Here is a 17,860-nt window from a genome sequence, read left to right as displayed (position 1 = left end):
GATAGGCATCTAGCTGGGGTCATCTAGACCCAGCACTGTTTCCTGCCTATGCAAGGGGTCGGACTCAATGATCTATTGAGGTCCCTTCCGACCCTAGCATCTATAAATCTATGAATCTTTTCTCACTCTTCAACTATAGGGAATATAAATGACTGAGCCTATAAATAAATCATCATATGTTAAAACAAAACAAACAAACCTATACATTATGGGAAAACTTTTAAGAGAACAGTACTTGCAGTACCTATGTTTAGGAAGGAGATTTAAAAAGATGGCTGTGATAACAACAGGCTGGTTAGACTGATTTCAACATTCTGCACATTTTAGAATCATTTTTAAAGGAAAAGGAAAGAATAATTAAAGACTTGGATAAAATGCATTGTGTTCCCCCAAAGTAGGGTAATTTGGTATCTTTCATTTGGTATATGAGTTTTAGACAAGGGAAATGTGATGGATGTAACCTAGCTGAAATTAAATAAAGTACAGTGCCACATGAAAATGATTAGTTAAAATGGAGAAGACAGGGATTAGTACACAAATTATAATGTGACTAAGTAATTGGTTAAGAGGAGATGACAATGGGCATTATTAAAAGGATATCATAAAGGAAAAACCAGGTGACCTTAAGGAGTGGATAATAGAAATGGAATTAAATTCAATAGTACCAATGGCAAAACTGTGCCTGTAGAGGGTAATAGCAGGAACTTCTGATATAAATTTGAAGCTCATCAGTTAGAAACAACTGAGGAAGAGAATGACGTAGATGTACTAGATCAAAGGATTACTATGAGATGCCAATGTGATACAGCTAAGAGAAAGGCAAATGTGATTCTAACATGTGGCAGACACATTATTTACCATAGAGGTAGGAAAATCATTAATCCCAGTGTCCCAAACCTAGAAGATTATGTACAATTCTGGTCATCCAAGTTCAAGAAAAATGAATTCAACTGAAACAAGTGCAGAAAAAGGCTGTTAGGTCGATTGGGATAATGGAAAGGTGTGTTGTACAAGAAGACTAAAAGATCTTGTCTTGGTTAGCGTAGCAAAACAAAAGCTGAATACCTCAGAGGGGAATGCACCAGGGAGGCTGAAGAGCTATTTAGGAAAAAGGGCAGTGTTGGCACAAAAACAAATGTGCTATGAAATTTTCCATGAATAAATTTAGGCTGGAAATTAGAAGAAAGTTTCTAAGCCTCAAAAAGGTGTGCTTTGGAGAGGGGCAAGAAATCTTAACTAGCTTTTAAGATGGAGCTTGTTTAGTCTTTGAAAGGGTTTGTGTAATGTGGTTCCTACATAGCCAGGGGAATGGACTCAGTGACCCAGGAAAATTGGGGCTTTGTTGCACAGTAATTTTAGGCAGCTTCTGGAGCTCTTAAACCCTGGACAGGTCGCAAATTAACACCTTTTAAGTAGCTTAAAGTACTCATTATTCATTTTAAAGTTACACCACTCCAGGGCAGGATTATCTCCAATCTGCCTAATTTTTGTTCATTTTCTATTACTGTGTGACCACTTCCTACAGCTATTACACCCAAGTTGAAGTCTTCCCGTATCCCAGAATGCAGTGACCCGCTCCTGATTCAAAGTGTGTGGGGACACGACGCAGCAAGGCCACTTATGATGATGCTTTGCCCCACAAGGTACCCAGTGGCCACGGTGCCTCCTGCTGCTGCTTGGACCAGCTCTCTTCCTGCTGCTGGTGGCACAGGGGCAAACTCCAGAGATAAAAAGGATTGGGCCCCTTGGAGCTCAGGCAGCACCCTGTGGGCCAGGAGCCAGGCCAGCAGTAGCACAGAAGGTGAGCTGCCACCTGGCTGTGCACTGACTGAGCTCTGAGGGGCCTGATCCTTTTTTCTCCAGAGCTCACCCCCTGTGCTGGGTAGAGCAAAAGGATACTGCCCCATCCTTCCCCACACAAGTGCAGGGAGCCAGGGATCCTCTGCCTGGCCACAGCATAGCCCCAGTCTTCCAGGAAGCAGCAAGCATGGGGGAAACACCCCACCTCCTGCTTGCTGCTGCACAGGAGACCTAGGCTGCTTGTGGCTGGGCAGGGTGTCCCCAGCTTCCTGCAAGAAGGGGTGGGGATCCCCACCCCCTCGCTTGCTGCTCTCTGGGAGACCTGGGCTCTGCTCCATCCAGGCAGAATATCCCTGGCTTTGTATATGGATGGAGGGGATTTTCCACCTCTCCCATGCTTGCTGCATCCCTGGAGTCTCTCACTCTACCGGGTAGGAGCAGTGAGTTGGTCCTTCCCTGCACAAGTGCAGAGAACCAGGGATCCCCCCCACAGCACAAGCCCAGTCTGCCAGGAATCAGCAAGCATGGGGAATTCGTGCACCCCCTGCTTGCTGCTGACCAGGAGATCCAGGTTGCCTGTGGTTGGGCAGACAATCCCCAGCTCCCTGCATATGTTGGGGGAAGGATTGGCTTGCTGCTGCCACCAGGCAAAGCAATCGACTTCAGGGCTGCAGCAAGCACAGGGGTGGCAGGTAGGGGAGGAAATCCCTTCCACCCATGCGTGGAGCCAGGGACACCCTGCCTGGGTGAAGCAGAGCCTGGGTCTCCCAGAGAGCAGCAACCTTGGGGAGAAAAACTCCTTTCACTTCCCCTAACACGTGCTGGGAGCCGGGCAACTTGCTGTCCTCTGGGAGTGCAGAGCTGCTGTGTTGGTTTCAGTGAAATCAGAGTGTCCCAGAGAGTCTCTGGTCTCACTGCCATTGACACAGTCAGGGGCAATATGTAGGGGGTGCATGGGGGTGCACGTGCACCCCCTGAAAGTGCCGGTGCACCCCCTGACAGCGAGCGCTCCCCACTTAGGTGACCGGCAGGGGGGCCAGGCAGGAGGAGTGCCGCTGGGACTTCTGGGCTTCCGGGTTGGCATGATTGATTGCGGGGGACCCATCCCCAGTCGGTGAGATCATGGGGGGACTCCCCCCCAGTTGTTGACTGGTCACTGGGGAGGCACGTGCTCCCCCCCCCCAACTCAGGAGGCACCAGTCGCCCATGGAGACAGTGGTGGGCCTGCTCTCGGCCCTATGGAAGCAGCAAGTGCATCCTGCCTCTAGTTCTGCCCCTGCTCACCAAGCCTCTAGTGGTAAGCCTCAGCTGTGCAGATGAAGGACAGTCAGAGCAGGTTTTGCATTCTTCTGTGTGACTGCTTCATTAAGCCAAACAACACTAAGCCGATTAACATTTATTCAGCTTACAGTGTAAGGTCTAAAAAGGCGCTCTCTGAATCCATCCTGTGTCCCTGTGTACGCCACATCCTTTGTCAGTACACCTTTGTCAGGGACACTTGTGGAATTTTCTGGGTGCAGCTTTCTAAACAGTAGCATAACTGGAATGGGCAAGCAAAGCATCAGCTCTGGGCACTAACTCAGAGGAAGCACCAGAATGGCATTCCTCTGCCACCCTGAGAGTCTGCCACAGGAGGTACACCTCTGCACCATCTGGGCATAAAAAGCCAGGTAGGCACAGCCTTGCGTTCAGTAGTATATTGGAGAAGAGGGAGTGAATGAGTCACCACAGCAGCATTCAGGGAGCCTGCACCATGGTGCTGCCGCAGCTGGTTTGTGACGAGTCTGTCCCCAAGCTGCAATAGCCTAAGCCCATGCTGCTACAGTAAGAGCTGCATCAGTAGTAGTTGCTACCAGAGTACGGAGAGTAGGGGCAGGTAAGACTCCACTCTCCATTCCCCCACTTCCTCTGCTCTCTGGTGTTTGGGATAATCCCCCACCTCCCTCAGCCCAGGGTGCTGAAGGAGTTCAGTACACACCTCTGTTGCCCAACCATCAGTACTATACTAGCTCATGGAATGTTTCCCCCCTTCTTAATTCTTAAAAACAGCATTTAAACAAAATGGAAAGTCATATTTTACGTTCTCGAGCCCAAACTTGTAAGATGCTCTATATTCTTACCTTCCATTGACTTTGATTGCAGTTGAGAGCGATCAGGATTGGCCTCATAGTAATTAGTAAAGGATAAATGCTTGTTTAACTCTTTGTATTCCTTTGTTAGAACTCTTGTATTTTTCTAACCTGTGGGATTAGAAAGACATGCAGCAGTATGTTCTTAAATATCTTGAAACAAACGTAACAGCAGAAAAGTCACTATCTAAGTTTCCTTATTAAAGTTGTAACTACTTTAATCCCAGTATGTGAGGATTAAGTTAAATTCAGATTTTTAAGTGCAACTGTTCTATTACAATGTAAACTGCCTTTTCCATTGTTTTTTAGAGCTGGTTGGAAGAGAAATATATTGTTTTGTGAAAAACTTTGAAATGTCAACATTTGTATTAATTCTTCAAACAGAAATGAGACTCTTAGAATCTCTCCCTCATACACCTAAGAGCCACCTCCACTGATTAATCAAAACTGGTATTATTGTAAAAAGGTTTGTTTCCCACAAACCAGCATTTGCCAAGGAAAACAAAATCTTGTAAAAAAAATCCCCAATAGCTGTAGTTATTGTTAGTCATGAGTTCTCTGGGGATTTGTTCATAACTCAATAGAAAATGTTATAAAATTATTTACTATATATTAAAAGTCTTTCAGTTTTTTTAAACTACAGCAGGCTTCTTATCTAGCACTTCTGACACTGATGGTGACATACCACAGATAAAATCCCAGTCTGGTATTTTTTTCTTACTTTCTCCCTGTTGCCCAATGTCTATCCAAATGAAATGCATGCACAGCTAGGAGATTAGCAACATGCTTATTATTTTTCTGTTTTTGTTGTGGTTGAGAATATTGAATCTAACAAGCCTGATTCTCCTCTCATTTTCTGTAGAGTAAGACAGGTAATGCCCCAGGGAAATCAGTGGAGTTATTCCAGTACAAACTGGCATAAGTAAGAGTCTCAGGCCTCAATGTCTTCTGACCTTTATCCTGAAAAATGCGAGTTGAATGCTAGGGGTATTTTTGTGATACTTCTTTAAAGAGACTAGCCGTTAATCTCTCTGAGAGTAGGTGTGTCTGCTGCAAACATTTCCTTCCAGTCTACCATTTCAATCGCACTTCACAGTACACTGAAAATTGGCAAGGATGTTAATTATTGGCCTGTAGAACAAACCACCTACTTTGATTCAAGCATGTTTTTCCAATTTTTAAGAATGTTGTTTCACCTATAGTACAATATAATTATAGAAAATAGCCTGGTTTGGCTAACATTCTTATGTTCTGTGAATTCTGTTTGCAAAGCTATACGCAGCACCAGGCTCAGGACCTAAATGGCTTGCTTGCAGAATATTTTAACCTCTTATTGCCAGGAGTTACAGATTTCCAGTTCCAAGTACATTGCCTTTTAGCTATAAAGTATTGTAATTGAGAGATTAACACCATTTACTTTAGGGAGAGGTAGTTAGCCACATTATTCTGAAGTTAAGCAATTTAGTCTATAAGGCTAAGTACAAACAGTCAAACAGTGGGAGACTGAATTGAGTCAGTCTTTGCAGGTTAGTCTAAACTGCAGAAATTAAACTGAGAAACACCTGAACACACATTTACTTTTGATTCAGGAAATGCAGCCACATGCCTGCAGTGGCTCAGGCCAGAAGCAGGGGGAGGGGCGCTAGAGCATGGCTCTTCGGCACATAGCCAGCATTGGCAGTATGTTCACTTCCTCTTCCTGCTGCCCCCAAGGTTTCAGGGATTTGCAGTCCAGAATCAGAGCAGCAGGACTCTCTAGGGCTGCTCATCACTTCCTCTTCCTGCTTCCAGGTGCCTCTGGGATTTGTAGTCCACAGTCACAGCCAGTAGTAAGTTTCAGTAAGTTTAGCAGGAGGGCAGCTCTGTACCCAGGGGAAAGCAGGTTTAACCCACCTCCCTGGCCCCAAACCCCAGCTGGGGTTTGCCTGGTGTGTGTTGGGGGTTGGGGGCAGTCCCTTCCTCCTGCCCCCCAACCCTTTTCTGCTGGAAGAGACAGCATAGCCAAGCCCAGGGCTGGAAAGCAAGCTGGGGACTCTGATTTAACTTGAACCAGGAAGGGGTCAGGGACAGAAGTTTCATAAACCAGTTTGACCCAAATCAGTTAAGTCTGACTACATTTAACCAGGTTTATCTTAAACCAGTTTCAGCCATTTTGAAACTGATTTAGGTGCACTGAACTTCTATTTTGTTACAGGTTTAAACCAGTTTCTGATCACTTAAACCGGTTTATGTGTAACTGCTGTCCCTAGCCTAAGGAGTCATGCTGCGTTGCCTTTTTCTATTTACTTTAAAGCTAAGGGGGCCCTTCTAAATATTAAAATAATAACATGTTTTATTCTTCTCATGTATCAAGTCTTGAATTCATTGAGAAGCTTTTTTGTAGTATGAAAAATGTGGTAGGTGCCACCAGTGGCAGAATTCACATCTAATACATTAGATAGCTGCACAAGTATTTTTGGTTTTGTGTCCTATATGTTGTGCATTTGATTGACCTGCAAGAGCTGATCACTGTACAATGCAAGAAAAAAAATTGAAATGATATGGATATGAAGTGCAAGCTCAGTCTGATTTCTGGTTAAATCAGCTAATCCTCCTGTGATTTATTAAATAAATTGTATGAACACTGGATACTCCTGAGAGTTCTCTATCACTATTAGAACTGGATTTTTAAAATTCTTGGTGATTAAGCTGTGGAACCACATTAAACCTATGCGAGTATTTATTTCTCCCAATCTTCTCTGAGGCCATAGCACTGCATGGTCAATGCCCATGTTTACCACTCTAAATTGGTACTTTGGTTCAAGGTTAATCACCTTGAATGTCATGTGAATGTGTTTGTTGACAAACAGCAAGATAAAATGAAGAAGAAATGAATGATGAGAACTGTTTTTTAGAGAATTTGAGGGATCATATTTAGAACACTATCCAGTGAAAGATTATGCTATTTTCACACTATTAGACTAGTAGAATAAATAAATAAAGTCTTACTGAAAGACCAAATGAACAATGTTACAAAATAGTAAAATTTATATATAATACAACATTCAATACAGCTGAAATTGACACTCAACGTTTGCTGTATTGTGTTGAAAAGACTACAGTAGGTTTCTCTAAAATAATTACCAATTATCTGTTTTCAGGTGAAGTTGGCAACTCTGCAGCAAGAGAGAGAGGCTGCTGTTCACCAGTGTCAAAAACTAGAAGAAGAAATCCAGACTCTGCGAGTTTATTACAGGTAAAATAATTCATACTGTTGTAAGTCAATGACTTATAGGGGAAATTTTCTGTGTGGCATCCTAACTGTAAGGGAGGAAATGATCCTATTAGATAGGTATGTGTTAGGAACATATGTTAGTATCTTGATGAATCAAAGCCTTAAATCCAAAGATGTAGTTGACAAACTCTTCTTCTAGATTTCCTCCTTTTCTGCTCACCAAGTTCACACTGGTATTTCTAGGTCCCATCCCCTAAGATTAAGGTCTTTTGTCAATGAATCAAAGAATGTTATTTGAACAAAGTATCTTTTTCTAGGAAAAGTTCTGTGGCTAATAATACTATTTCATTTTTATAGTTCTGATGCTTATTGCCATTTTTGTCTCTGGGCAGTAATAATCTTGAAACATTCTTGATAAAAATTTGTGGTACAGCAACACATTCACTTCAAAATGTAAGGACAAAAAGAACCAACTGACTATGAGTATATTTTGTGGTTGTTTGCACTTGGCTTTATTTAACAAACGCAAAGTCTGCTGAATTCTAGATCAATGTTTTCTTCTCTAGATTGCTACATAATGCATGTTTTACTTTCTTATATTTTATATAATGGAGGTGACAGCCATTCTCTCCTTAGTTTCTGAGGGCTATGACAAACACCTCCATGGATCACTGGATTTGTTTAGTCTCTAAAGGAACCTCTGTGTGGTCTGGTGAAAGAGTTAGGTTGTTTTATGGAGAGCAGTTGTGTTACTATTTTCTCTTCATCCTGATTTCCTCATTAATTTGGCTATGGCAATGGCAACAGGTTAGATGAAAAAATTTTGGCTACATTACAAGCAGAAAAGTAGAAATCTAAAAGTTCAGCATATAGTTATGACAAGGTATGTGAGCTGTTGAAATAATCAAGTCCAGCACAAATACTTTTTTTCACTTAAAGCAAACAGTGCACTAATTAGTTGCAAATAAAAATATTGTGCAACAACTGAATGTGCATTGTTTGTGTTTTCAGTGCTTCCAGACAATGATACAGTTAAGATGGTGACAACATGTGCAGATTTCTGTTAGTCCTTAATGCTGCCCATGCTCCTTATATTTATTAAAAATTTTAGGGGAAACATTTTAGAAATGACTTGAGTTCTTATATCTTGGAGGCATTTTTAAAAACCTCCCCCTTTATTATAAGTTAATGGAAAGGCCAAGCAATCTCTCACTATTGCTTTTTACAAATTTGCCCAGCACTTAATAAAAAAAATTCTAGATATGCATTAGTAAGTCAGAATTATTATATTAAAAATGATTTACAAAATTGTACAAATAGCTAGATTTTTTTGTCATGGTGTTTCAAAAATTCAGGCTCAAACTTTGCATATTTTAGTCTCAGAAAACCTTTACATAAACTTTTATTGCACATATAGCTCACTGACAACACTTCGCTTTCCAACATAAAAAGTTTCATGGCAGCAATTATTAGGCCATGGTCTCTTGATACAAATACTTAATTCTCTGTAACATGAATCATGCTTACTTGCAAATATCAGTATTATAGTTAACTTCTGGCCTTTAATTTCAACTGGCAATGATTTAGTGGAAATTTCTTTATACACCTTTGCAAGGACTGTTCATTATATATTCAAAATGTATATTTGAATAAAAATATCATCATCTTGTCTGAGAGTTTTTGGTGTCATTAGTAACTAGGTTATAGATCCTTTTATAAGGTTAGAGTAAAAGGCTTTGTAATTTTCTTTATACCTTTATGTCCCAAAGCATTGTTTTTTCTAGTACATTTAGAGCTGGGTTCCCAATGCATACATATGTGTCATCCAGAAAAGCTTGTAAAACAGCTTTTAAGAGTACAATAACACTTTTGCAAAAGTCAAAATAATAATAAAGAATAAAAAGAGCTTAAATTTATTCCCGGATGTTAAATCGAAAATGTCTGCATTTTCACCCTTGTTTCTCTTTGGGAAATAAAAGAACTCACACTGTGGTGACTAGCCAGATGTATTAAACTAGGCCTGAAAAACTACTCTAAGGAAGAGCTTTTAAAATTTACAGCAGTCAGAGTCATGTTCAGTACATGATCTTTTTTTTTTCTTTTTGGGTCACAAACCAGTAACACTACATTCCAAGGCTCAGCCAGCATAATAATGACATCCTCTTCTCTAATAAAAAGTATGCCTAAGTCTCTGCTGATTTTCAATGCTTCCTTATATTTCCTATTGTTGAGAGAAGATGCAAACTGAAATAATTAAACACTAACTAAATCCTACTGTGTGCTGCCAACAAAACAAGATTTAATATGCCTAATAACTGATACTAGTACTTTAATGTTCTATAATTTTTTGCTGGAGGGTGCGTCTAGTTTTCCCAACGTACAGTCTGGTGTAGTTGATAGTAATCCCACATATGAAGTTTTCTGTTATCACGTGGAACACAGGTTCATCAGGAGGTGAGTTGGGAGTATGACATTAACTTTTTTGCCTCTCATTTTTATGTGGTAAAATGAGGAAGAGCTATACAGGAGGGGGGAAAAAAAGGAAAATTACAACCTTGGCACAATGTAAAATTTACTTGAAAGCTTAGCAAAAATGTTAAGATTTTGAGCCATTTACAAACCTCTCTCCCCTCTTACTCTGTTTCACTCCCATGGCTGAATGTAAAAAATGCACACCAAGAAAAGCATTTTGAAAACATTCTCTAAAAATCTTCCCCTCTTGTCGCTCTCATAACCACCTTGTTCTTTAAAAGCTTCCAGTTTATGTTGGCCTGTGTCAACCCTGGCATTAAACTTTCTAAGGAAGTGACCAAACCGTGGAGACAAGCACAGTTACACATACAAAAAAGAAATATGCATATGCATTAACTTGAAATGTTTGGGGATTTGAAGCAATTCTTTGAATTTGAAAAGCGCTAATGCTTTGAAGATACTAAAACAATGAGTATATTTTGCAGATCTTCTCAAGCTAATACTAGAACATCAGTAAAATCTTGATAACAGACTCTTGTATACTGCATGTGTAACATATTAAGAGTTTTTAAAATATCTATTAATGCTACTTTTTTCCTCTGACCCACTATAATCAGACTAGTTACCATGAGTCCAACAGGTTCTTTGAGGAAAACGTACAGCTAATATAGTTAAAAAACCTTTACAAGTAAACTATAGTCATAGTATCGAAAGGTTGGGAGGGATCACAAGGATCTTCTAGAACTGCTTGTCTATACATAACATTAACTAGTTTTACTTTCATTACCTTGCATCCTGCCAGGGCTAGACCTCTTTTTTTGTGTTTCACTGAAGGAGTAAGGTCTCCTTTCTCAGATGTTAGAAATTGGTTATGTCATTTTGCAAAAAATTGTGAGGTATCATATGAATTGATCCGAGACTTTAAAAAATATAGCTAATTTTGGATAGCATCTTTTTTAAGGCAGAAAGCAAGAAGTGAGGAAAGAATCCCAAATTTGGGAATTAAGAAAGGAAAGAAAATGGTAGAAGGCTGGTTTTATTTGAACGTCAGCTATTTGGAGCTGCCCACGGATTTGGAATGTTAGAACTCTGCCATGCGGGCGATGTATTGGGGAACAGAGCGCAAGTGAAAGTGGCCAAGGTATTTAAGAGATACAGAACTGGCATTTCCAAGTCTTCAAAAACCACTGGCTAGTCCTAAAAAAACACAATAAGATCAGCTTGAAATGATGAAATTAAAAGAAAAATACATTTAAGTTTATTTTTGGCCACGCAAAAAGAAACCTGATACTCAACCTTAGCATTTCTTTCTTTATCTGCTTTTGTGTTATCTGTAATGCAATTGAATGGTAGCATCTCATCAATTTAAATATTTCAGAGAATATTCTAGATATCACTGTACAGAACTGTCTTTATTTTGGTTGACATTTGGAAAAACTAGAAAAGGGAAATGACAAACATGTGGAGCCCATCTGTGTACCAGAGCCATCCATCTCTAGCACAGATCAAAGAATCACCCTTTAACAATTTCTAACATGACAGCATACCCCCTCATCTCAGCTCTGCCAATTCTCCCAACACTTCAAAGATGTTGATATCCTGAAAGACTTTCTCCCAAGAACGAAAAATGAAAATGATGGGAATAATGGGAGGTGTACACAGAGGTTCTGTCACGGGGGGGGAAGGGAAAAGTAAAGCATAGATGGGGGACAGCACCCTGGCAGAAAGGAGAGAATGGGGGATTCTGACACAAGGAGAACTGCGGGCTGGGGAAAGCCGAAGATACATACAAAGGGCTCCTGACAAGAGCAGGGGATATGGCAAACAATGGCATAGGGACAGTGTGAGAGGAACACACGTTCCTATTTTCAAGTTTTCCTCTGCAACTGTAAAGGAAACTTGGTTGTTTCAAATAATGAGTTGACTCAAGAACAGGAAATTTGGGGAAAAGTAACGTGGCCCAATGTTAACACATATGCTACCACATAGTGTGCAGTGATTCCGTGTAGGTATGTTTATCTAGTTGGGAGTGGGTATATGTTCATATACTTACATAAAGGTGATTTTTTTCCACCTATGACCCTATTCACAAAAGGGCAGGGGAAGTACTGAGTACCCCACTTTTGCACACAAGGAGAATCTGGGAAAGAAGAAACTTGCTTGTACAACCCTCTTGACCTTGCTTCCCCTCCAGCACATCAAAGGGCCACGAGGAAGGAGGACAAAGGCAGTTGGCTTCATGTGAAATATGAAAGAGAGGAGTTAATTCACCTCTCATGGGAGGCTTTATAACCTAACTGGCACTGAACATGCGCACAGTACGCCTCTCTGAGAGCAATATTGCCATGTGGTAGCTGCTGTTTGAAGACGTTAGTCTTTTTTCTCTGCCAGAAGCCTCTATTGTAGGTTGTGCTCCCCTATAGATGAGATACAAAACAGTACCCAGCAGAAAAGGAGTTTCATGGAGGAAAAGAACATAGCCCTCCAAAAGCAAATTAAAAATATTTTTTGAAGGACAAAGGCTGCTCATGCATTTCAGCATAAGTGTCAGTTTTCTGAAAGTCAGGGTCAGCAAAACCTTAATTTCAGTCTCCTTTAAAAGAGAAAAGATATGAAAAAAATCAGGATCTAATTCAGCTGTAGAAGCCAAGGAAAGTTGGCTCAGAATGAAGTTAGGCAAGTTCCCTGCCTGTGTGTTTGTTCTTTTTATATTGTGGCTCAAAAGCCAAATTTCAGTTTCTGGTGCATAACTTGAAAATGTACGTCTGAAGCCACAATTTGCATAACAGTTAGGAGCTATAGTGTTCCCAATTTAGCTATTGTAATTCTTTCACAACTGTATTCTTTAGCCTGAGGATTAATGCAAATCATAGAAACTTGGGTGACCCAAGAAGGATGTATTAGAATAATCAGTTCTGAAGTATGTAGGAGTGTTACATTACTACCATCTTGTCAGATGGCTCTACTGTTTGAATTTGATCGTATATATTTCTTTCCACTGCATAATTTTCAATTGCAAAATCTGTCACTTTTGTACAATCAAGTCCCTTTATTTTCATTCAAAGACACATTCATCAAATAAACTGAAATAGTATTTCATATGGTGCGGCAGAGTTGCTTTTAGGATTTTCCATTCAACTTCCTCAAGAATATTAATAAATCTGAAAATGCCAGATTTCAAGTCTGTAAGTAGATAGCTGCATAGTTGGTTGGGAGTTTGGGCCTTTTCAGAGCTGACTGTGGAGGAAAGTAGAAGGGAAGCTTGTGGTCAGGTCTTCCTCTGCTCCAGATTAAAGTCCTTCAGAAAATGAAGTAGCATATGATCATGTAATTAAAGCTAGCATGTAATATATGTATTCACCTGATGACCAAATCAAATTAGAGAAGCAACCTAAATTCAGGGATTTCTGAAAAGTTGAGTGATTGACACTAGCCTTAATGCATTTTAAGGTATTTTTCTTTGATGTAACAAAAGATATATATGGTGAGGAGGGCATTGTTAGGTAGTATAGGGAGTTTCATCTGTTGGCATAACTGGTGTTCTGATCTAGCCTGTTGGAGTACAGGGCTTGCCTCAATGACAAGCAAATTGCAGATGAATTGAAGGGATCCACCTAGAATAGTAAATCTGGATTGTCACAGAAGTTCTCTAATAGTTTGAGAGTTGTGCCATAAAGGTTCTGAAGTGACACTGTAACACTACATTGCTTAACACTAGCAATGATGGTAGTGAGGTAGGACACAGCATTTCTGAGGTGAGGCATCTAGATTAAATGTTATTGCACATGACCAAGGAGTATGTGTAATAAAAAGCACCAAACTAGTGCAAACTAGTGTAGAGTATTCTGACATTGAATAGTAGATGGTGAGCCAAGGACATTGGAGCACGTGAGTTATGTTCCCCAGGCTGACCAGGCAATTTACTGGGATTATTACACGTTCTAACTCTAGAAACTCTTTTATTTGAGTGTTCATGAAAGATCAAAGTCAGATCTATGGTCACGCCAATGTAAACCGGATGTGGCTCATGTTTCAGAGACTGCCCATTTAGAATTACATTTAGTTTGTGGGTAATGGAAGCATTGTGCAAATGCAACGTTCTTGTCACTTTTTTTGTTTGAACTCAGTTGAATACACCTCCTGCTGCAGTATTTAGCTAGCTTGATCATATCAGCAATTAACATGGCATCTGGGTCAGAGAATGACCTGACTTGGCTCCTGAAGCAGATGTTGTCTGGGTAGATTAATTCTGTGAGTAAATGGAAGTTTGTTGATGTGCAGGTTCAATAATATGAGTACTAGCACAGAGCCTTATTAGAGATTTGTCATCTTCATGTGTTTATTTCCCTTGTGCACACCAAACCACCTATCATGGAAAAGCAGTTCTGTAGGATCTACCACCTACCTTAGTAAAACTGAGCCTCCCTTTACATGTTACAGGTATTACACAATTAATTGATTAATTGCACAATTACCAGGAGAGCAGCTATATGTGCAGAGATAAATAAGTAAAAAGATCACAATAAAAAGCTCCAACCAGCTATAAAGATAGGCCTTGAAAATGTGTACTAACTTTATAGCTGGTTGCTATCAAGCGTTAATCTACACATGTAGAAGGGTCTCCCTTGTGGGGCTGACAGAGCCCCAGCCACAGGGGTGCACCATGCCCAGCATAAAACCCTCAAGCTCTAAGGATCACAGCAGTCACAGTCCCCAGGGTCTAGGGGTTTCCCACACTCCCAAGTCGTAGGGATCGCAGTAACCATGATCCCCAGGCTCTGGGGGTTTCCCGCACTCCTGAGTCCTAGGGATTGCAGCTGCCATGATTCCTAGGTCTCTGTGTGCAGGGAAACCCCCAGAGCTGGAGGATCACAATGATCCTTCAGCTCCAGGATGAGGAGATCATTTTGTGGCTATCCTCTGGACCCAGGGGTTTCCATGCAACCCTGGGGCAGGGAGGATTGCTGCAGTAGCAATCCTTCAGCCCCAAGGGTGCATAAGGTGCATTGTGGCTGTGAGTCCCTCAACTGGGACATGTGAGGCTCCCAAACATGGGAGCTTGCTGGTGTATGGGGAGCCTGGAATTGCCCCTCCCTCTCCAACCAGCAATAAGGTGCAATGGAATCTAGTGTGCACACTTCCTGTCATGCACATGTGGCAAAGCAAAGTAGATATAAAGAAGCAAAAGCTTTTGCGAACTGAAACTCACTTCATCAGATGCTGTGAAAGAGCATGTGCAAAGCAGTGTGCAAGGAGAGACAGATGTAAACAGTGGTGATCAGTAGGCAGTACACGGGGGTGCACGTGCACCCCCTGAGAGTGCTGGTGCACCCCCTGACTGGCTGTGCTCCTCGCTTAGGTGATGGGCAGGAGCACTGGTGCCCCCCCTGCGAGCACTGGCTGAGAAGTGGGAGTACCAGATGCAGTGCCGTGGCCACTTCTGGACTCCTCCCACCCCAGTCCACAGGATTGGCTGAGAAGGGCCTCCCCCCTGGTCGATGAGATTGGCTGTGGGTGACCACCCCCCCTCCCCCGGTTGCTGACTGGTTGCTGGGGGAGGCACATGCTCTACCTGACTAAGGTGGTACCAGTCACCCATGAATGTAAATATAGTAGGCACAAGGGAGAGGGAGAGAGGGGAGGAGGAACAGTTCTGGGAGAGGCAAACTTACAAGCAATTACCCCGTAGAAACAAAGGAATCACAGAAGCTAATCCAAGTAACGAGATTTGATTTCCCATTCAAATAAGTTCTTAAAGTTTTGCTTCCTAAGAAGCCACTTTCAGGTCATCAATGGAGTGTCCAGGGAGTTTAAAATATTCTGCCACAGGCCTGCATGTCTTTCTATAGCTGATGTCAGAGAGGTATTAATTCATCCTTTCACGAAGGGATTGTCCCATCTGCCCAGTGTGGCCAGCAGAAAAGCACTGTGAGCAGGTGGTGGCATATCTGACATTAGTAAAGTTGAAAGTGAATGAACTTCATATCAATATTTTTCCATCCAGAAATGATGTGGTCTGTATCAATGTTGGGGCACAGAACATCTGGTTCTGTTGCAAGGCCTGGCATCTCAGTGAAACTGAGAATTAGGAAGTCTGTTGCCTGAGATGTACCTTCTGAGGTTGACCGGGCTGCCTGTAAGCCAGGACAGGTTTGTCCCCCATGACTACTTTAAGATGGACATCCTTTTCCAGGAAGGGCATTAATGATATGTCTAAAGTGATCATGCCAGATCCTGTAGGTGACAATCAGAAGGAATCTGTTTTCCTTCTCCTGGGGTTGGTATTATAGCAAATCAGAGTGAGGTCTGAGTCTGGCTTTGTTGATTTGAGTAGCTACAATTTTGAGATTGTATTGTAATTATAGGGACCCTTAAGGTGTGTGTTCCAGTCAGTGGGATCAAAGCAGATACAGTTGTGCACAACCCCCCAGCCTGGAGGCCAGATCCAGCCTGTGAAGGTATGTCATCCATCCTGTATGGTTCCCTACCGGTCCATAAATTTCATGGTGGAGTTAACTGCCATCACTCTCCCACTCGGTGGTATAGCGATGGGTGAGGGGCAGGGAGGGGGCCATGGCCCCCGCGTGCCAAATTGGGGGGGTAGAGGGGTACTGGCCAGGCTGAGAGGCCATGGCACCTCCCGTGTTTGGTGTGTGGCCCACCCTCCCAAACACCAGGTGCCCTGATGGAAAATACGTGGCAACACCATGCAACAACTGCACACCAGAATAAGTGCACACCAAAAATCTATCAAAGACAAGAACAGAACACCACCTGTCTCCAGTGTCTCAGGCCTGATCCTCAAAGGGAATTTACAAACCACTATACACACAGACATTTATACTTGTATATTTGTACAATATGTCTATATGTACACACACACCATGGTAAGTCTGTAAGGTACAAAACTATGCTGCCTTCTACTTGACTTCAAACTAAGTCATGGCTGACTGGTGCCTCTTGAGTTAGGGGGAGCACATGCCCCCCCTGACACCAGTCAGTGATAGGGGGGTGGGGTTCCCACTGTGGCCGATCTCACTCACCAAAAAGCAGCTGCACTGCTTCTGGAAGTCCCATGACCACTTCTGGAAGTTGCATGGCCACTTTTGCTGGCTGTTCCGTTCTCTGACCAGCGCTCGCGGGGGGGGGGGCGGCACTGGTCCACCCCCCTGCCCCCCTGCCTGCCAGCCAAACAGGGAGCACAGCCTGATGGGGGATGCACCGGTACTCTCAGGAGGTGCATGTGCACCCCCGTGCAACCCCTATGCATTGCCACTGGACTAACTACATCATTTTGACAAAAGGCCTGGTGTACCAAACAGGATGATGGGCTGCTGTTAAGCTTGGCAATAGTCTTAAGCTTTTTCTGAAGCCATCTTTTATACAAGTAGCCAGCACTAGAATTTGATCACAAGTCCTATATTCTCACTAAAATCCAGCCTGCTCATCTTTAAGAATGTCCTGGTGATATGTCCTGGATCTGGGCTGTCCAAATTCTGTGCATTTAGGGACCACAAGCAGCATGGGCTGTAGACCCAGGGGTCTCCCACCCTGGGGGCTGACCCCTGCTAATTCTCTCCTTTCTCCTTCCCCCGTCCCAGCCTGGGCAACTCAGCTCTGCCCCCCCAGTGCTGCACTCACAGCCTCTGACTCCCAGTCGCATATATCACATGGGCATTCCAGCTCCCCCTGGCTGCACATGTTGCACAGGCAGCCTACAGTCAACCTGTCTTTCTCCTTTCCTGAGTATACAGCATGCCCAGCCCACCACCCTCCCCCACCCCACACTCAGCATAGGAAGCCTGACTCCTTCCCACTGCACTGCCCCATCCCACAGAGAAACCAGAAGCCAGAGGAGGGAGTGGGAGCCTGGAGACCCCAGCAGTTGCCACCACAAAAATAATGGGTAGAGTGGCAGTTGGGTTGGAGTCTATGGGCCACCAGTTTACCCTTTGTGGGCCACCAGTTGGACAGTCCTGTCCTAGAGGATGAGGTGTTCTAGTCCTTTAAAACAAACAGCAGCCATATTAGCCTGTAATTTGTGCACTGTCTTCAGAGAAATGATGACCTTAGATGGGCATCAAACTGGTGGACGCTTGCCCTCTCATTAAGATGCACTTGGGTGTCTACATTGCTATTCATAATCTTGAAATGGGGCTACTTAGGGCAGTTATCACTATATCTAATAGATTCATAGATGTTAGGGTCGGAAGGGACCTCAATAGATCATCGAGTCCGACCCCCT

General features: G+C 42.6%; 1 protein-coding gene across 8 annotated transcripts in view; it reads left to right on the top strand.

Annotated features, from left to right (window-relative positions):
* Positions 1 to 17,860, top strand: part of MIPOL1 (mirror-image polydactyly 1) — a 357,774-nt gene that overhangs the window by 260,546 nt on the left and 79,368 nt on the right. For all 8 annotated transcript variants that reach the window (XM_025201449.1, XM_025201452.1, XM_025201472.1 and 5 more), the window contains one exon: positions 7,070 to 7,164. In XM_025201449.1, the coding sequence (XP_025057234.1) occupies positions 7,070 to 7,164 (95 nt within the window). The remainder of the gene's footprint in view (positions 1 to 7,069; positions 7,165 to 17,860) is intronic.

Source organism: Alligator sinensis, unplaced genomic scaffold (assembly GCF_000455745.1).
Source record: "Alligator sinensis unplaced genomic scaffold, ASM45574v1 scaffold280_1, whole genome shotgun sequence".
Classification (NCBI taxonomy): Eukaryota; Metazoa; Chordata; order Crocodylia; family Alligatoridae; genus Alligator; species Alligator sinensis.
Note: the sequence above shows the minus strand (reverse complement) of the source record. Positions and strands in the feature narration are given on the sequence as shown.